Source organism: Lissotriton helveticus, chromosome 3_2 (genome assembly GCF_964261635.1).
Source record: "Lissotriton helveticus chromosome 3_2, aLisHel1.1, whole genome shotgun sequence".
Taxonomy (NCBI): domain Eukaryota; kingdom Metazoa; phylum Chordata; class Amphibia; order Caudata; family Salamandridae; genus Lissotriton; species Lissotriton helveticus.
The window spans coordinates 179,675,436-179,696,939 of record NC_136062.1 but is presented as its reverse complement, the minus strand read 5'-3'; the positions used below and the strand labels follow the sequence as shown (position 1 = coordinate 179,696,939).

Sequence of the window (21,504 nt, the reverse complement as noted above, 5' to 3'; positions counted from 1 at the left end):
AGTGCACAGGGGTTCAGTTCCTGCGGCTCAGACGAGGGATACTGGACTCAAACTTGGTGAGAGGACAGGACAGGCCTCGAGGGAGGTGTAGAACCACCACCTGTGTTGCTGAGCCTTTCGGAGTCTGTGGGAGCTAGGGATCAGCAGACCTGTCCGCTTCGTTACGGTGCCTGTAGATGCAGGGAAGTGACTCCTTCACTTCAAGGAAGATTCCTTCAGGTGTCTTGGATGTCCAAAGGCCTTCAAATGTTCCTGTATGAAGCACAGGTACGGACACTGCAGCAGACGACCAGGGGACAGTAGCAGCATGAGTCTTCCTAATTGCAGTCTTGTTGCCCATAGCAAAGTCCAGAATGCCCAGACAGTCGAAGAAGTGGTGTCTTGAAATCAATCTTGTCCCACGACAAATCTAGGGACCCACCTACAGGTAAGCCCTTAAGTACCCTAAGGAAAGGGTTGGGATGATTCAGGGTTCCCTCCCAGGGGAGGGGTCGGACAGGGGTGAGGATACTCTCATGTCCTTTGTCAAGTTTTGCGCCAGAGCTGGAGCCATCGGCTCCCTGGGCTGGTTTGAACTGGACTATGCAAGGAGGGCCCTATATGTGTCCTTCAAGCAGACTGAGTGGTGCTGGCAAGCGCCCCCAATACACTAAACCCTGCCTGGGAGGTGGTCACACCTCCCTGTGAAAGGATTCCTATTGTTCTGCATTTTCCTGCTTGAGCTTGGCTCAGCAGCAGGAGGGCAGAATCATGTCTCTGGTCGGCAGCAGCCATGTTGTGCTGTCCAGGTCTAGAAGACTGGTACAGGGAGCATTGAGGTCCTCCCGGAGGAGCTTTACAGTGCATGGAATCATACCTTTCACACAGTTTGATACCAAACATGACCGGGTTTGTTACAGCCAGTTTAGAGATGGTCATTGCATAATGATGCATGGCCACTATATCCTAATGGCTGATGCACTTACAACCCGGGAAAATGGTCTCTGGAGGTTGTAGGGGTGTGCTGCTCATGCAGGGGCACCCTCACACTTACAACTGAGCACCCTGCTTCAGGATTGAAATTCCTGCTTAAGGTGTGATATTGTTTTTAAGTGCAGTGACCTTAGATATTGGGAAACCTATATCTATTGTAAGTAGGGCTGGCATCAGCTTACACAGGCTACAATGGCAGGCATGTAGTTATACTTTGAGTGATCCCCCATGGGAGGCATAATACATGCTTCAGCACATGGGGGACCACTTTTTTACCTATGCCCTGGGTACTTTGGTACCATATACTAGGGAACACCAGTGTCCAATCTGGGATGCACCCAAGTACTTACCATAGTAATTTCGGGGAGAAACCACAGAGACTGGGATCCTGATTAGCAGGATCCCAGTCAGACTAGTCAGAAACAGCATAGTACCAGGCAAAATGTGGGGGTAACCTTAAAAGCAGATCCTTCTTTCCTACAATTACCATTCTATTGTTGAACTGCAAGAAAGGTTCCTTAATAGTGAATGCTTGGAGTTCACTCACTCTTCTTGCGGAAGTAAGAGCTCGCAGCAAAGCTACCTTCCAATTGAGGAAGTTCAGCCCTGTGGATAGGTTCAAAAGGACTCCTAATTAATTGGAATAACAGTGTTGAGCTACCCTGTAGGAGATGATGATGTTATTGGAGAATATACCCTGAATAGTCCTTTAAGAAATTGTTCAATTAATCTGTGAGACCACACGGAAGGAGATTCCAAAGTTCGGTTGTACCTTGAATTAGCAGCTAAGCACAAGTTACTACTTATATAACAATATATCTGTAAGAGACATTAGTTAGTGATAGATTCCTTACCTTAGAATATCCCCAGGCGTCAGACTGGATCCAGAACGTTTTTCGTCAGCAGTACCCCTGTGCGTCGCTAGGTGGCCACCAGGGTTGGTATTTCTGGGGTATCTATTCTCAGGTAAGGAATCTATCACTAATGTGTCTCTTTCAAATGCACAAGTTACTACTTGTGTAACTATATATCTGTAAGAGACATTAGTTAGTAATAGATTCATTACCGCCCCACCCATCCTCCCCGTTCTGCAAACTGATTTCTAGGGTTAAGGTCATCCCTTTCAGGCCCTAGTTTCATGGCACCAGTGGTCAGTTTGTCGCATGGCTCTGCATTCCTGGTGCGGAAAGTCGTGTACAGAACTGTCGTCCGCTCGCATGGGTGGTGCCTAAGTAGTCTCCTTGACGTCATCTCGGCGCTTTCATCGCCAGCGATGGACGCGGAGCCGCACAACGCCACCTAGCGACACGTAGGGGTACTGCTTTCCGGATCAGGTCTGACGCCTGCCGATATTCTAAGGTAAGGAATCTATCACTAACGTGTCTCTTTTAGATAGACACTTTCATAGAAGAGTCCACCATACCAGATTCGGCTAGAGATAGTAGATATATCAACAATGTGATAGGATGCACATTAGAGTTCTTGCACAATAGACAATCATTTCCATTTGAGACCATATTTTTTGTTGGCAGAGTCAGATCTGGCTTTGGTGAGGATATTCCTAGTCCTCTGGAACAGTGAGGTGTTTGAGATCACGGTGTTCAGGAACCAGGCTGATAAAAGCAGAGAAATCGGATCTGGATGAAGGCCCTGCTTGTTGTTCATTGACAGCGTCTTGGGCTTCAGCTGGGTGTAATTGTCCTCCAACAATATTAGCATCTCCATACACCAGTGCTGTCTGGGCCACTGTGGAGCAATGAGTATTAACCGGCATGGTTCCCTTTTCATTTTCCTGAGAAACCTGGGAATAAGAGGGATGGGGGAAAATCGTACGCATAAATCCGGATCACCTTATCAAATAGGCATTCCCCAAGGATGCTTTTTTAGGGCACCAGCTGGTCTGAACCATCATTTCTTGTTCTCTTGAGATGTGAAGAGATTCAGTTTTGGCTTGCCCCATCGTGTGTCTATGGCATCCAGAACAAGTTGGTTAAATTTCCATTTGTGACAACTCTGGGCTGTCTGCTAGAGAGACGTTGATTCCAGGCAGATGTTCTGCCTTATGGTCACTTGATCTAATGCTTACTGCCAGATGTCCTGTACTTCCTATGACAACCTGGGATCTTGTACCTCCTGGTGTGTTGGGGCAATGCACATTTGTTGTGGTGTCTGTTCTTATCAACTCCAATAACCCATGAATTCTTAGTAAGAAGGCTTGGCAAGTCAGTGAGATCGCTCTGAGCTCCAGAAAGTTGATATGCATCCTTGATTGTTCTAGAGTCCATTTGTCCTGTATCTGAAGATCTTGTAAATGAGCTCCCCACCCTTCTAGAGGAAAAGTCTATCATAATGACGTATTCCAAAAAGGGAGGAAGGAACGTTAATCTTGCTCGGAGATTGTCCACAAAGAAAGAGCTGTATCATCACTGGGGTGTTTTGAACAAAGTTGTCCTTCCACTTGGAGCCACTGTTAATCCTTCTGGAAAGGGTGAATTTTGAAACAAGCAGGAGGCACTAGGAGGATCGATGATGACATCATGCTGAGGAGAGATTTGATGAGGCGAACTTTCTTTCTGAAAGAGGGCGGACTAGTGTTAAAGCTTCCTGTGCTAGACCAGGCATTCGAGATTTTTGGAAATTCAATGTGAGCCTCAAAGTTTGGTGGATTTGTAAACACGTTGTTGTATTCCTCAACGCTTGATGGAAGGACCGTGCCTTTATCAGTGTCGTCAAGATATGGGAAAACGTGAAGGCCTTTTTGTCGCAGGTAGGCTGCACCAGGTCGAAACACTTTGTAAATATCCAGAGAGTGGATCGGAGACCAAAGGGGAGCACCTTGAATTGGTAATGAGTGCCGGCTACTGTGAATCTGAGGAATTTGCGATGCCTGTGGTGGATGGAAATATGGAAATAGGCATCTCGGAGATCGAGGTGGTAGAAAATCTTCGTGACTGAGGAGGTGAAGGATCTCTTGGAGGATAATAATGCAGATAGATTGCTTTTTCAGGTACTCCGTGAGATCCAGAAAGAGGCACCACTCCCCTGATTTCCTCATCACTAGCAAGAACCCACTTCTTTCTGAGAATATGGAACCTCTTCTATAGTCCAGACAAGAAAAGCAGTTTGCGAGTGAGGAGCCTGAGAGAACAGTTATGAAGGGGCCCAAAGGGAACACACAAAAGAGAAGTTAAAATGAGATTAAAGTCCCACTGGGGCATTATGAAAGGAGATGGAGGACAGAGGTGAATAATGCCTTTAAAGTATCTGTTCACAATAGTGGACTTGAATAAAGAGGGCTGATCTGGTAGGCGAAGGAAAGCAGAAATAGCTGCAACATAGCCTTTTAGAGTGCCCAGCGCAGAGCCCTTCTGGGCTAATCAAAGGATGAACAAAAGAACCTCAAAAAGAGAGGCAGAAAGGTGATTCGCAGCTTTTGCTGTGCACCATGCTACAAACTTATTCCATCGACAGAGTATACCGTTTTCGTGCAGAGATGCCTGGCTGCCAAGATGACGCTACAGACTTCGGGCGGAAGGTCAAAAGCTGTTGCAACTCAATCTTCATGCTAGGAGGTTGAGGCTGGTGGAGGCGGGTGGAGGACCATCCCCTGCTGCTGCGACAGAAGATCCTCCTGAAGGGGCATTCTGATCGGAGGATCAATGGCCATGCTCAGGGTACCAGACTCTTCGTGCCCAGTCTGGAGCCACAAGAATGACTTGAGCCCGGTCGTGTGTGATCTTCTTCAGCACTCGGGGCAGAAGTGGTACAGGCAAAAGGGCGTACAGGAGACTAACTGCACTCGTGACAAAAGGCGATGCCAAGTGAGTGGCGCCTTGGAAACTCCAACACGCAGAACTGCTGACATTGCACATTCTCTTTGGTGGGGAACAGATCTAACCAAGGCTCTCCCCACCACTTCAGAGTGATCTACCAGGCACCGACGGCTGAATTTGTCCGCTTTGGTATTAAGGGAACTTGCCAGGTGTTGAACCACCAGGTCATGCCCTGATGTCCCAGCCATGTCCAAGGGTGAAGAGCCTCTTGACAGTGTCCACAACTCCACCCTGCCTTGTTTGTTGAAGTAACACACAGTGGTATTGTCTGTGATTACCTGCACTATTTTCCCTGTGAGGGAGAGAAGGAGTGCCTTCAGTGCCAGGTGGATCATCCGAAGCTCCCACAGGTTGATAAGGTACTCCTCTGATCTTCGTGTCTACCTGATCGCCACCCCATCCCATAAGTGATGCATCAGTCACCACTATGAGTTCTGGTTGGGGAAGGAAGAGGGATCTGCCTCTGACCCAATCCTGGTCCGTTAACCACCACTGCAGTTGTTGCGTAGTTCCCTCCGAGATCTGGACATATTCGAAAAAGATTCCCCCGATACTGCGCCAACTGGAACTTCAGGTCTCACGGCAGAGCCCGCATATGCCACCAGGCATGATCCACCAGCAGGATGCAGGCGGCCATGAGGTCCAGAAGACTCAGGCTCATTCTCACTGAAATCTGGGATAGAGGCTTGAAACATCGGTATCATAGCCAGAATATCCCAGACTCGCTGCTCGGGAGGATAGGACCAAAACTGCACTGTGTCCAGAACAGCTCTGGTGAAAGGGACAGTCAGAGAGTCAGGTGTGACTTCGGCACAATGTCAATCCCAGCGAGTACAGTAGTTCCGCCGTAGTCTGGAGGTGGGAGACTACCGCCTGAGGTGAACCCCTGATCTGCACAGATGAGCTACAACCACCACCATCACTTTCATGATCACCCGAGGGGCACTAGTAAGGCCGAAGGGGAGCACGGTTAACTGAAAATGCTCGTGGCCTACCGTGAACCGCAGATAGCGTCTGTGGACAGGCAGGATAGGAATAAGGAAATAGGCATCCTGCAAGTCCAATACCACCATCCAGTCTCCTGGGTCGAAGGCAGACAAGACCAGAGCCAACGTGAGCATTTAGAACTTCTCCTGGAGGAAGCTGTTGAGGGTCCTGAGGTTTAGGATAGGACGCAGGCCTTTGTGCTTCTTGGGCACCAGAAAGTAGGGGGAATAGCAACTGCGACCTACTTCTGGCACAGGAACCCTTTAGATGGCTCCCATGGCCAAGAGAGCTGAAACTACCTGGTGGAGAAGTGCCAAATGATCCTCCGACATGCGATGGAAAGACGGTGGCATGTAGGGAGGGGAAGCCTCGAAGAAGAGGGAGTATCCCCTTTGGACTATTTGCAAAACCCACCTGCCCAACATGATGGATTGCCAGTGGGGGAGGTGATGGTGAATTCTGACACCCACTGGCCGTTGAGGGGTTGGACTAGGAGGGTTTCGAGATTGCTGCAGGGGGAAATGGTAGACTGGCCTGCCCGCTGGCTCCTAGACCAGCAAGGTTGCTGGATCCCAAGTGCACGGCCACTCAGAGGCTTGGCAGCTTGCATGGACCAGTGGCTGGGCTGGACTTGACACTGTGGGGTGCCCTTCCCGTAGCCACCAAGGGGGCAAAAAGCAGACTGAGGTGGACAGGAAGCGAGGCCCAAGGATCTGGCCATAGCCCGAGAATCCTTAAAGCACTCAAGCGCAGAGTCCGCTTTATCGCCAAAAAGGCAACCGCCTTCGAAGTTGACTGGACATCTCTCGAAAAGCCAGACAAACCCATCCGTGAATAGCACGACTCTCCCATCCGCCACTGCCGGGGAGAGAATGGCCCGGGCCTCCTCTGGGCACTGAGGCAGCACTTGCGGAATCGTATCCAAGATAGTATGGGAGTATCGGCCCAAGAGACATGCGGTATTCACCGACTGCAGTGCCATGCTGGAGGAAGAGAACATGTGCTTCCCAAGATGATCCAGCTTTTTGGAATCCCTCTCTGGGGGAGCAGAAGGGAATGCACCATTGGAAGAAGAGGCAGGGACCCCAAGTTCTCAGGGCAAGTATGTTGGGTGAGAAAAACTGAGCGCCGCCACAGCCTGGCTCCGGGCGACCTAATTGCCTTACCACAGAAGCCCCTGTGCCGGGCTTGAATCAGGTGCCCAGAAGGACATTGGTGAGGCCTTCATTGAAGGACAGAAGAGTTTCTAAGTAGGCAGGGCGACGTCATCCCGGTGACGCCAACGACTGACGCGGATTCGACTGATGCCACCTATCGATGCGCAGGAGTACGACTAAGAAAAATTCTCAGGATCCAGTCCGACGCCTGGTGGTAATTCTAAGGTAAGGAATTTATAACTGTCTCTTTCAGATGATTAAAAACGGCATACAGTCACTTTAACTGGGTGATGGCATTTTATACTGTGTATATTCAGCCTCGGTTTTGATGTAATTCAATAGTATGTGGAAACATTTACATCCCTCCAATTCCATCTAATTTTGAAGACTAACTAAAATAACTTGGCTAGAGATCTGCCTTAATATAGGCTCTTGTACCCTACAACGTTATTGTACTGAAAAAGATTTCAACCTTAAACTTCTCCTAGCCCATTTAGATAGATAGTGCGTTGGCTGAATCAGTTCTCTCTTTAGGGATTCTCGAGATGAACACGTTACTTACTTTTTGAATTGCGCTTTCTGGTGGATATTGTATCGAACCACAGATTCCTCAACTTTAGAATATCGCCCAGGATCCACACTGAAGGTTTCACAGCAAGACTCCTGTGCATCATCACAGGGCTCCGCTTTGGCCTCCACATTCTTTCAGCAGTACTTTTGCTAGTGAAGTGAGGACTAGTAGTCCGTCGATGATTATGTCTTCACCTTCTTTATATCTACCACTGCTTCTAAGAATTTATTCTTCCGAGAAGTTATTAAACAAGATTTTTTAAGTTCAGCTCGAGGCTTACTGATTTGAAATGTCTGACACAAGCTGTTATTGAGTCATATGTAGAGGCTACAAATGTATTTTTGCCCATCCAGTGTTCTAGGTACAGTAGACATGGTGCTCTTGACATCAAAGATGGGCTGTGAATGGTGCCCTGCATTTGAAGAATATTCTAGGTGCAGAGCGAAGTCCAATGGGAAGAACCGGAAAATGACAGTGGCAACCAGCTACCTCGAATCTGAGATACAGGCAATTTGTTTCTGTGGCCTGGAATATGGAAATAGGCATACTTGACATCTAATTTCATGTATTCGATCTTTATTAGAAACTGTAGCCCCTCTTGGAGCGTTACCATTGTGAACGATGGTTTCTTTAGTCAAAGACTGAGTTGTCAGTCCAGAAACAGCCTCCACTCTTTCAATGTTTTTTGTTATGAGGAAGTACCAAAAATAAAATCCAAGATTTTGATGATATTTTGAGACGTTCTGTGGCTTCATTTTCTAGCATGTTGCGAATCTCTGCTTTTAACAGTTCCGAAAGGTCATGCACAATTTTCAATCATGATTTGTTTTTATTTTGGCTTTAACTTGAGCAATTCCATTCTCTAGTCCAATCCAGTGATATTTAATTGTACTCATTGCAGGATTTCCCTAATTAAATAATTTCACTTGCCCATACCCACTGCTAATCAGCGTATATCCTTAAACTGTCCAAATATTCAGAGTGACAGCGTAAAGTTAAGGTGGGCACAGGTTCCATCTTTAGAAAGTGAAGCAATAATACCTAGAAAATAAAGTACATCCCCTGAAAAATGAAGCTAGTGATGTAGGTCTCCAAGATACCAGAAGCAACCCCTTAGCTCCAATAGGAAAGTAGAACGACACAGGGTTAACTTTCAAGATGTAGGTACACAGACTGACAGTGTGCAGTGTGGGGTGCAATGCAGCCCTCTTGTGCAGTAAGATAATCTCTAGCTGAGGCAGGGCCATGATGGGGTTCCCCTGAGCTAGAACGAGTATGGATAGCAAGGATATCTGCCCAATCAGGGTAACCACGATTACTTGTGTTTTGTGCAGAACTATCTAAAGTAGTATGTAGTGCAGTGATGGTGCCGCAATATAGGTCTTGAGGCTCTGCCTTATCATATTACGAGTAAGCAATGCTGTGCATTTTAGCTAGATGTTTACTGAAAAACAAATAGTCCCAAAACTGAATAGTGTGTTTCATCATTCTTTCTCAGTAACCTGAAGAGAAAAGTCACTGGTTAAGAATAAGAATATAGCCAAGCACCAAAAAGGGGCTAAGGGGTAAATATTGGATGGGCAAATGCAACAGAAGAAACTTCTTTTATATCAATACTTAATATTAACTTACCTGGTGCTGTGAATTTAAAAGTGTCTCAAGATATTGAATTATGTGGCTTTTAAAATCCTTGGATTTCTCTTTCTGAAATAGAGATAAGAATTACATGGTTTATACTAAATCTTTTTTCACAGTGTAACAGTTATGCACTGCTGCCCATTTACAAAGGTGCAAATGATGCAGCTTGACAACATAAATATTTAAAAAACCAAGCATGGCTTACACGAAAACAGTGATGCTCTTCTGGTCTACAGTTACAAAGAAATCAGCAATACTTTCATGCGAAAATGCCCACTGCACATGCACACAATCCATGCATACCGGGACTTAACACCAACGCAGGTTCATGCCAAAATGCGCCTCAGCACATTACACTGTGATAAGGTTAAGCTACCTGGGTGCCCGACAAACAAGTTACTTATCTTCAGTTAGGATCTTTCTACCTGCATACCTCCTCCAGGTGCAAGAATGGATCTTGAAAACTTAAATAAGTTCTCCTGCACCAGTAGGTGGTACTGCGGCTCTAAATGGAATCCAGTGCTTCATTGGGTGTGACATTATGGCGCTGTACATGACTTCACCCCGTGTACTGATGTCCGTTCTTGATCTTTGTTTCAGGCTTTTTGAGATGTAGAGGAGACGGATAAAATTAATAGGAATGCAGTGCACAAAACTAACTGGGGAAATTATTATTTTTGTTGCCCCTCAGAACAGCAGGAAGCAGGTGGGTCAATGAGAAATATGAAGGTGGAAAGAGTAGGGTCACCAATTCCATCAAGTTGGTTGTAGACCAAGGGAAACAGGACACGTTGATATTACTTGACTAATCTGCAGCCTTTGATACGGTGTCTTTCTATTCACCTTTGACTCGAAAATTTAGGCGTATGTGGATCTGCCCTGGCTTGGATCAGCTCTTTTTTGGCAGATAGATGTAAACGGGTTTGGATGCCATTGTTTGCCTCTGATCCTAAGCGATTAAAGTTTTGAGTCCCTCGGGCTCTGCTGTCACATGGCCCATGGGGACACTGTCGTCTTCTCTAAGTTAGCATGAGCACGTAGCAGATTGTCCGCTGCTTTGCGCAGATTACTACACGAGTTTTTTTGGCAAATGCCTCTTTTGAATCTTTCAAATAAGAACCTACTGCTGTTTTCACGCTTTGCAGGTTCCTAGGATTTAGTCTGAACATTCCTAGCACGTAGACAAAATCTACAGATGCAGTTGTTTGGGAATACGTACTTTGGTCTTATTGGAATACAAGGATAGGTAGCAGACACTTGGAGAGGGACCATTCCAGGGAGAAGAGCATCACAGCTCCTATGATGTAGATCTACCATCTATAGACTGAGGTACAGGGTCTGCAGATAATGCCCAGAGAACTTCTAATATATAATCATCCTGCTTCTATACAAGGGGAGGGAGGTTAGGCTATGCTGTCTTTTAACAATGACATCTACTTTTATGATTTACGGACTATTTGCTATGCTGACCGTATTTGGTTTATGCATTTTTCTGCTTATTGTGGCACACATCCTGTATAATAGAGCACATTAGTTAAAATTAATATTTAAAACCTGTTTGAGACTCTTTCAGATCTTATTGTGGACAAGTACAAGAGTGAGATCGAAAGGGAGTGTCTTGCGACCGCGATTCCTGGGAGAATCAGGAGTGCTGTTTATGGGGTGTCTAATCACTTGTTCCTCTGTGAATGAGTAGGAGGGCAAGTAAGATACTATAGCTAGTCGGTCCCGAGCTCAAGGGTACTAAGGTGGTAGGATGACTCACTCCATATATACGAACGGTCCCATAATCCTACGTATAGTTCTGTGTTTGCGCAGAATTCCTGCAACACTACCCTGAGTCCAACATCTACATGACTCCCTTGGCCTCTTTGGCAGAGTTTTTCAGTGTCCAGCTTGTTTCGAATGCAGACGACACGCAGATCCTCCTCACTCTAGATAGGAACTCTCTCAATGCCGTCAGCAGATACAAGTCCTGCTTGACAGCTGTTTTCCAATTGATAAGGTGCAATAATTTACAGCGTAACGCTAGTAAAGCCGAAATCCTGTTATTTGGCTCATCACCCTCCAGCCACCATAGTGCGAAATCTAGGGGTCAAGTTAGATAATCAGACTACTTTTGGCTCTCAGGGGGCGGCTGTGGTGGGTTCCTGTTTTTGACTTTTAAAAGTCAATAAAGAAATTTGTGAATTTACTTCCGGCGCAGGCAAAAATGACTTATTTATGCTCTCATTGCTTCCCATCTCGATTATGCCAACACTCTTTACTTGGGTCTCCCAGCGTATCTGCTGAAGAGACTTCTATGGTGCATAAAGCGGTGGCACAGCTGCTATTAAAAGTTTCTGGACAGGAGAACATTTGCCAATACCTTAAGAAGCTTCATTGGATGACTGTCAGAGAGAATCCGGTTCATTTGCACATAGAGCATTCCATAAGTCTGGCCCTATGTACCTGGTCGATAGGCTCTCCTTATCACTCTGCAAGAACCCTTCTCTCGTCTGGCGCAGTGCTGGTGGCTACTCCTCAATTTATGAGGACAAGATGGGGTGGAACATGTTTCACTTTTCTTAGTGCCTGTGAATGGAATGAACTTCCTTTGGACTTACAGGAAATGAAGGGTGAATTTTGCTTAAGACACATTCTCAATACCAGATTGTTCTAATCGGCTTATCAGTTGGCTGGCTTTTACATTTGTTGCTGACTTTTCTGTCTAGCGACAGGACACTGAGTAGTCCTGCACTTTATAAATCCTTCACTGATTGAGTATGCACCAGAAAGCTTGTGACAGATGGCATGTAAGGAGCATGTTACTTACCATCTAAGCATCTATTCATAGTGTGTAGTGCTACATATCAACATGCTGGGTACAATCCTGCCATCTAGGGCTGGGCTCTGACTCTACAGTTTGTTTTTCTCGAAAAAGTATTTTGTCAAATGTGCATGTTCACGGCTCCATTGTTATATTGTTCATTTTCCCCGCTTTAATGGTAAGTGAGGATGGAGCTAGTGAAATTACTCTAAAAGCATGAAGATGTGTGTAATAAACTAAAAATATGTAAATATTTGTATCTACAACGTACAATACATGTAAATCTGACACCAGCATATGCCTGCAGGGAAGCAGGAGGGCGCATGATAATCTGCAGCACTACACGCTACAAATAGGTGCTTACAAGGTAAGTAACCAACTCCATTCGTAGCATGTGTTGGCGGCAGATACACATGTTCTGCATAGACTGAAAGTCATCAAAAGTGGGGGTTATGTCCATCTAGAGGGCCTGGTAGGACGTGATACCAAAGTTACAAAAGAAGAGTATGACCAGGCCGTCGATTTCTAAAGCTGCTATTTATTTCAGAAGACTAGGGGGCAGTGCAATTCGTCACTGTCTCCTGCTAGACAAATTAGCCTTATTCACTGACATTTCAATAATACTTTTACACTTTTTAGATATGCCATACAAAAAGGTACACAACTCATAAAACAGTGCGAATTCACAAAAACAAAATTGTGATCATTAGAATTGAAACAGTGTCAAACACAAAACATAAAACATAATTGATCGTCATTGAAAGCAATTAAATCAGTATACAATATTTTTCTGAAGCTGTCTCACTATGCCCTACATTTGGCTTTTTAAAGACCAGCTACCTTTAGGGAAAAAAGAACCATATGCGTCTCTGTGGGGATATATCTGTATGTGCACCACCCTCTACAGAGTCCAATCAAAATGGGTTTCCCTCATGGGCGATAAAAGGAAGGGCGACGCATTTCCAATCCCCCCATTTGCTCTGGGGATTTTCATCAGGGCTTAAAACCACGGTGTAATCTGTGCAGATTTAAAAAAAGAAAAGTGTTTTTTGTAAATACTTGTTCCTCTCTCTCTAGATTTGTATCGTCATGATGCATTTATAAAGTACCTGTGTATCGGTATGGGTGGAATCTGTGGGCTGCTTGACATGGGCTGGGTCTTTCGGGCGTTGCGACCTAAGTAATGAGATTCAATCAGTAAATATCTGCAGTAATGGCTATAAAAGATTAAGGCCAGATGTAGGTAGCCAAATACCGGTCGGTAACGGCCGATTTCGGCCGTTACCGACCGGTATTTGGCTTTTGAGATGTAGGTGGGTCGGAATTTACAGAATCGGTATATTTACCGATTCGGTAAATTTACCACTTCGGTATTTTACCGAATCGGTAAACATACCGATTCTGTAAATCCATATGTAGCTGACACTCCTAAGAGTGCCACAGGCCCTTAAGAGTCGGTATTTTACCACCCAATCCTATTGGGTGGTAAAATACCGAATTCAGGTGTGCATGCACATCTGTGCATGCACACCTGTGCCATGTGACACACAGACATGCCCTTAGGGCATGTCTGTGTGCCACATGGCACACATGCCTCCCTTGGGGTGCTAGAGGGTGTCAAAGTGACACCCCCTGCACCCTTGCAGGATTCGGTATTTACCGAATCTGTAAATACCGAATCGGTATTTCACATTGATTCCTAAGGGCCTCAAGGCCCATAGGAATCAATGTGGGATACCGAATCGGTATTTACAGATTCGGTAAATACCGACTCTTACAGATTCGGTAATTTTTTACCTACATAAGCCTCCTTCCTATTTACCGACTCTTAAATACCGATTCGGTATTTAAGAGTCGGTAAATAGGATAACCTACATCTGGCCCTACGTGCCTCGTTCATCGCTTTGTCTTACTTGTGTTTTAGAGAGTGTCCCACTTTATATTTTGTTTATCTGGCGCGGGTACACTTGAATTCAGATTGTTGTTTTCTAACAATGTGGGCCGCAGACGCTCTGTAAGAAAAGCATGCGTTTATTTGAGATATTTTCTTATCTTTACAGATCTTTAAAGAACCGACTGAAAATGCAGCATGAGCTTAGTTTTTGTATGACAACAGCCTGGCTTTCATCTGCCGAAGCAGGGGACTCCCGCGTTGAGTTTAAAGATATCAACGCATTTCTGAAATAGTTAACACTGTCACCGTGAAAGTTTAAAGCGAAGAAGACACGCATTTCACATATTTTTCTTAGCGTGATTGTTCACTTCGGGCTAATGATTTCTGCCTCGACTAGGGTCTTTTGCTTAATCCTTTTCTTGCGATACACTGGCTTTAGAGTTATTTGACCCACCGGACTGTTGATAGACAAGCCTTCGGTGTGTAAACTCACGTTTTTTTCTTTCTGTAACTGGCATAGGAGGTCCTCTCGTCGGTTATGCTTGTGTGGACTCTGCTTCTTCGTGGTATTTGAAACCGCAGGACGTCACTCTGTGGTCTTTTCAGGGATTTATGGGAGTTGAAGTCTTTCGTTTTTGCATGCTTTTATTTGCAGATGCCCAATGTGTAACCCAGCCTATCTGTGTATATTATTGCTCCTAGCCATGAGTCAGTATTGATTTATCGCTTGATTTAATTCTGACATCTCATTGAGGCCGTATTGGATGCAGTTAAATTCCAAGATTAAATATGCTTTCTTTTTCAGCAGGAGGGTTTCCACATTGCCTCCTCTTGGTGGTTGCTTTATTCCGGATAGCACAGTCAATGTGAAGTATTTCTAGGAGTGATTGAATTCTACAAAATGTGACACAATCGGAGCTGTCAATTAATTTTTAATTCGAGAACGATGTTGCACTATTCTTTGATTGATCTGTTGATTTCTTTTCCCGATGTAATGTTGTGCAGGGGCACTGGATGGCATAAACTATGTTGTTTGTGCTGCAATTCGTGAACTCTTTATGTGCCCATTTAATGGAATCCTATATAAACTCCTGTCCTTCAATGGTGGAATCACATGCTGAACAATTGCCACATTTGTGGTGCCCCTCAATGGGGGTCCATGTTCCATAGGGCTCTCTCACATCCGCTTTTTTGACGATCTGGGGTATGCCAATTTTTTAAGATCTGGCAACATCTATTTGTATGTGGGCCAAAGAATGAGACGCACACAAGTTTTTCTACAGGTCTTTTTTTGAAAGTAGGATATCTCGCAGGGTATACCATGCCCTCTTGATTGCATGCTTCAGCATCTTTCTGGGGTACCCCCTGTCTTTGAGTTGATTGCAAAACACTTCTGTATTGATCCTCTTTCCGCGCACAATTCCTGCGGATTCTTATAAGTTGCCCGTATGGCAAATTATCTTTCAGGCTCCTGGGGTGGAAACTTTTGAAGTGGAGTATGGTGTTTCTGTCTGCGACTTTTCGATGCAGGGTTGTCGTTAGTCGCTGATCATGCACAATGACTTCCACATCTAAAAGTGTTGACGAGGACCTACTTTTTGTGATGGTAAACTTGATGTCTTGATGTCTCATGTTTAACCATTCAAAAAACTGTAGCAGATGTTCTTCTGTTCCACTCCACAGGCACACATCATCTATATATCAGTACCATTGTGAGATGTTCTCGACATATGGATTGTGATTGATGATGAACTTGTCCTCGAATAACGCCATGATCAATACGGCCATTTCCGGGGCAAAGGGACATCCCATCGCGGTACCCTTGCATTGTATATAGAAGGAATCTTTTAACTTGAAGTACTTTTTCTTGAGCGCTATTATGGGTAGATCTAATATGAAATCAGTATGGACTCTGCGAGGCTTTACACGTGTATCCAAAAAGAATTCCATGGTTTCAAGTGCTTCCTCCTGGGCGATCTGAGTGTATAGCGATGCTACATCAAAAGAGACTAACCATTGATTGCAAGCGTCAAATGGTTGTCCTTCAGTCTTGAAGACGGTAGTGTCTCTTATGAAAGAGGGCACGTGCTCTATAAATGGTTTTAGGAAGACGTCCACACATTTTGCAATGGGCTCTAGCACTGACTCACAGCCTTATACGATCGGTCTTCCGGGAGGCTGGCTCAAATTTTTATGAATTTTGGGGAGGAAATTAATTACTGGAATCCTTGGATGTGATTTATTGAGGTACTCAAATTCTTTTGGACCTAAAATCCCTTGTTTCAATCCCCATTTGAGTTTGATGTTAATCTCTCTCTCAATCTGTCTTGTTGGATCTTCTTCAAATGTCGATACCATTCTATGTTCAGTATTTGGCTTTCTGCCTCTTCGGTACATTTCTTTAGACCATAAAACCAGGGCACCGCCGTTATCGGCGGGTTTTATGATTACAGAGTCATCTTTTATGGAGGTCCCCGATGGCTTCAAGTTGTTGTTTAGTAACATTTCCTTTCATGAATGGTTTCTTCTGTTCAATTTGGGTGATGGAGGACAGGACTACCTGTTCAAAGGACAGTATTTGTTTCGGGGTGGTGCGGGCCGGTGGGTTAAAATTCGATTTTTTGGATAGGCCAGATGCTTCAGTGCTACCACAAGTTTCTTTCCCATGGAAGAAAGCTTTTAAGCGAATTTTTCTGAAGAATTCAAAAGCTTCAATCTTCAAATTAGCATAGTCAGTACTTGCTGTTGGAACAAATGTAATATCTAGTTCCAAAACGGACTTCTCAACGTTGGACAATTGTTTGGACGATAGATTGACTATTGTTGTTGTTTTCAGCTCTTGTAGAAGTTTTTGCGAGGCCTCATTTCCCATTGTGGCAGCGGTTGTTTGAATCGTACTCTGTTTCTTGGGTCACCCAGCTCTAAAAAAGTGTTCTGTCTTTTTGAGGGCCCTTCTCTTGGATAAGTATCTCCGGATGAATCGGAGGATGAAGATTCTGAAAATGTAGTAAATCTATTCTTTGATCTCCCTTGATACTGAGTGAGAGCCCTCCGGGAGTCTGATTGTGTATAATAGTCGTCCTTAAGATAGGGATATACTGTCTCGATATTAAATGATTAAGGGCCAGATGTAGGTACATTTTATTTTACCACCTCTTAAATACCGCATCATACCGACTCGGTATTTAAGAAGTGGTAAAATAAAAGTACCGAGATGTAGGTAAATACAGATGTGCATTTACCGATTCGGAAACAATCGGTATTTACCGATGCGGTAAATACCGACCGGTAAATGCCCATTCATTCCTATGGGCTTTGAAGCCCATAGGAATGATTGGGCATTTACCGGTCGGTATTTACCGCATCGGTAAATACCGATTGACACAAGGGTGCAGGGGGTGTCACTTTGACACCCTCTGGCACCCCCAAAAGAGGCTCGGGTGCCATGTGGCAGGCATACCTGCCCTAAGGGCAGGTCTGCCTGTCATATGGCATAGGTGTGCATGCACACATGTGCAAGCACACCAGAATCGGTATTTTACCATCAAATAGTATTTGATGGTAAAATACCGATTTTTTAATGCTTGTGGGACTCATAAGAGTCCCACCTACATATCAATTTTCCCGATTCCGTAAAAATACCGACTCGGTATTTTACATAATCGGTAAATTTACCTATCGGTAAATTTACCGAGTCTGTAAAATACAGGGCCCTACATCTCAAATTGCATTTACCGGTCGGTAACGGCCGAATTCGGCCGTTACCGACCGGTAAATGCCTATCTACATCTGGCCCTTAGTGTCTTTTTCAAACTTGGTGGTCTTGAAAGGGATTGTATTGTCTTTAAATGGCTGTATTTCTTTATCGATCTTATCCAACAATGCTTTTCCTTATGATACACTATGATTGTTTTTGATTGTCTGGGTCAGGTTTTCAAGTTCCTCAATTTCTTTTAGGCAAACTCTTTGCGCTGTTTCGAGGGTGTGGGCCAAGAGTTTGTGACTACATTTGGTACTTATAAAACTAAATCCTTTCTTATAGTCTGGATCTTCAATGAAAATCACTGGTACATTTTTAATTTGAAGGCCCCATAATGCTCTAACTCTCACTATTAAACTTGGATCCATTAAGAGGGAACGCAGAATCTGGACATTTGATAGGAAGCTGTTAGCCAACAAAGATTATATTACTCATATTACTAGCTGGGCCCAAGAGTTTTTTGATATAAACAGATATAGTGCCTCTAGGGTTGTTGTATGGGATAGCTTTAAAGCGGCTCTAAGAGGCGAAACTACGAGCTATCAAGCTAGAATACGGAAGCAAAACAATATGGGATATCATCAACAATTGGCTGATCTGACCAAAGCCGAGGAAGAACACATGGCACAAATAGCTCAAGGCGAAAATGGGAAACTAGCTATGCACCGCCTGCTAGTGTTAAAAACAGAGCTTAACTCTGGTTTGACTCAGAAAGCTGCTGAGACATATAAAGCACACCGGAAAGAAGTGTACGAGAACGGGGAGAAAGTTGGCAAACATCTTGCACTACATACACGCCAGCAAATGTCCCATAATGCCATCACAAAGATACAATCACAAGGGCAGACGTTCACACAAACACCAGAAATAATTGGTGCATTTCAACAATACTATCAGACCCTCTACCAGGATGATAACAGAACCAGCAGGGCAGACGCAGACTTGTTCTTGAAAGATCTTCTTGAACAACCAGAGGTAAACAAGACTTTAGATGATAATACCAGAGAAGAGCTTGAGAAAGAAATTACCCTTATAGAAGTCCAGCTTGCTTTGTCTTCACTGGCTTCTGGGAAGGCGGCAGGCCCCGATAAAATACCTCTGGAACTATATAAAATTCTCAGTCATACCCTGGGCCCACTATTATATGATCTATTTTTAGGGATCCAATGGAGTGGTATCCCACCCACCTCATGGAGAGAAACAAATATAATTATCTTTCCAAAAAAGGGCAAACCTCAGGATCAATTATCATCATATCGCCCAATTTCCCTAATCAATTCTGACTCCAAATTATACGCTAAAATAATGGCCATCCGGCTCAGACGGGTCGTCGAACATCTGGTCTCCTCATGGCAGCACGGGTTTATTCCCGGCAAAGGTACGACCGACCATACTCGGAGAGCAATCTCCCTGTTTGATGTAATGTCTGCAACAGGAGGCCAGATGTCGATGATCCTTCTGGATGCCGAGAAGGCCTTTGACCGGGTGTCCTGGAATTTTTTATGGGCTGCCCTGACGCAGTATAATTTCGGTCCCAAATTTGTCAAGTCTATAATGGCTATTTATTCTAAACCAATAGCAAAATTACAAATAATGGGCTCTGAATCAAGTATAATTAGAGTATCCAGAGGCACACGCCAAGGCTGTCCATGTTCTCCAATATTATTTGCCCTGTATATAAACCCTTTAATTTTGAAACTTTTAGAGAACCCACTAATCACACCTATAGTTGTTAACAAATTTGAAACCAAAGTATTGGCCTATGCCGATGATATTGCGGTACTAACGCCTAATCCGTCTGTGGCAATTTCAGAAATAGAGGCAGTAACGCAAGCCTATGGACGCTGCTCTGGATATTCTCTGAATAAAGAAAAAACAATCATCCTATGTACGGATAACATTATTTGTAATGATCACAAGAAAACTAATAATGCTATATACCTAGGTGTTAGCATAAGCCCCGATGTTACACGAATCTCTCAACTCAATTATGAGCCATTACTAAACACTGTAAAGAAAGACCTAGATCGGGTTAATAGTTTACAGCTGTCAATAATTGGTAGAGGAAACTTTTTAAAAATGAATATCTTGCCAAGGGTGCTTTATCTTTTTCGGGCTATCCCATTGATGCCTGAAGAAAAGGTCCTCAAAATTCTAGACTCTCTTATGTCCAAATTTATGTGGCAACAGGGCAAAACCAGAAGATCCTTGATGCTTTTGTCACTACCACAGAGCAAAGGTGGACTAGCAGTTCCAAACATTCTGCTATATCTCTGGGCTTCATTTCTCCAACAGATGGCCCCCCTTCTTTATGAGAATCCTAGCTCAGAGACCATGGAGGATGCACCTATTCCATCTATATAAGAGCTATACCTAGGGGAAAAAGCTACTTTTCTGAGACAAGTAGAGAGAAGCTATTACAAGAAAAATAAATTCAAAGTTATCACGAGTGCCTGGACAATCTGGTTAAGGATTACGAAGTATATGCACATCCCAAAGCTTAATAGGTATTCTCCCCTATGGCATTCTAACCTTCTTCCCGAACTAGGGAGCGATGTTATCGCAAAGAAATGGCATTCTGTAGGAATTACCTCAGTTGGCGACCTTCTGGGTGCGAATGAGGCTTATACCTTTACAGATCTACAACAAAAATGTCATCTTCCAAATGAGCACTACTTTAAATATTTGCAGATTCATACTATGCTCAAACATAAGAACCCTAATATTAACTTGGAGAAAATTGAAATTATCGATACCAAAGAACAGCAAGAATAGGTACAATCTTTGGTCAACTACTGGATAAGGTACAAGATGATCTAGAACATACAGAAATTGCGTGGGCAGACAGACTTGACAATCTGAATGTAGATATTGACATGAGTCTCTGCCTATCATCACGACTACTTATGTCAGCTAGTTTAAAAGCCCAGACCTATAAAACTATCTATAATCTATACTATACTCCGGCCAAATTATATGCCTGGGGCAAAAGAGAGAACGATCACTGCCCCAGATGTCTTAAAGGCCCTGCAACGCTTATTCACATGTTCTGTGAATGCGACCAATTAACACTTATTAAAAAAATGATCTGTGAATTCTGGGAGGAAGTTTTTGGCCATAAAATACCCAACTCCCCTACTCTATATCTGCTAGGCACTGATAATACACTAAACCTAAGCAGGGAAGAAGAGGACATGCTTTTTATAAGCTCGGCAGTCCTCAGGGTAATACTAGCAGCAAGGTGGAAAGACTCAGATCCACCGAGTTTTCAAATGTGGTTAGCACGTCTTCTCGGGGTCTTCAATCAGGAAAGTGCCATCTATGCCACCAGAGGGCTAAGATCTGCTATACGTGGTATGGCGATCTGGCAACCCATCACTAATTGGAGGAAGAGGCTTAGCACAGTGTGATAGTATGATAATGACTTACTCTAATATGTCGTTTTATAAGTCTATTCATTGCCCTTTTTCTTTTCTTTTCATTTCTTTTCTTCTTTTTTTAATGGTTTTCTTCACTTTTATTTCACTCTTCCTCTCAATATGAGAATGTAAACAAATCAAACATGGAAGTAATTGTTTATTGTACAATATCGTATTTCGACTACTTTTTTTTTGTTTGTACCTGTTTTATCTGGTTCTGAAAAAGAAAATGTTTTTTAAAAAAAATGAAGGCCCCAGGGGATTGTACTTGCTTTTGGGTGTTCTAGCAGAAAGTGTCTGTGTAGTTCAGTTCTGATGTGTTTTTTGTTCAAGCAAATGAGTTTTTTGGACTCATTGTGTCGTTTAGCTGTTGTGCTTAAGGATATAGAGGAAAAGGGAGTAGAAATTTAATTTTGAATGTGTGACTCTGTAAATGAGAGTGTATCCTTCTCTGCCATACTCAG

The 21,504-nt window shown here is 43.9% G+C and overlaps 1 protein-coding gene across 2 annotated transcripts in view; it reads right to left on the bottom strand.

Annotated features, from left to right (window-relative positions):
* The window catches only part of SNX1 (sorting nexin 1), a 749,531-nt gene that overhangs the window by 19,256 nt on the left and 708,771 nt on the right, over positions 1-21,504 (bottom strand). Inside the window, exon 14 of one of the 2 annotated variants that reach the window (XM_078684988.1) lies at positions 9,153-9,224. In XM_078684988.1, the coding sequence (XP_078541114.1) occupies positions 9,153-9,224 (72 nt within the window). Of the gene's footprint in view, positions 1-9,143; positions 9,225-21,504 lie in introns of those variants that run through there. The other variant, XM_078684989.1, reaches the window with a different exon arrangement.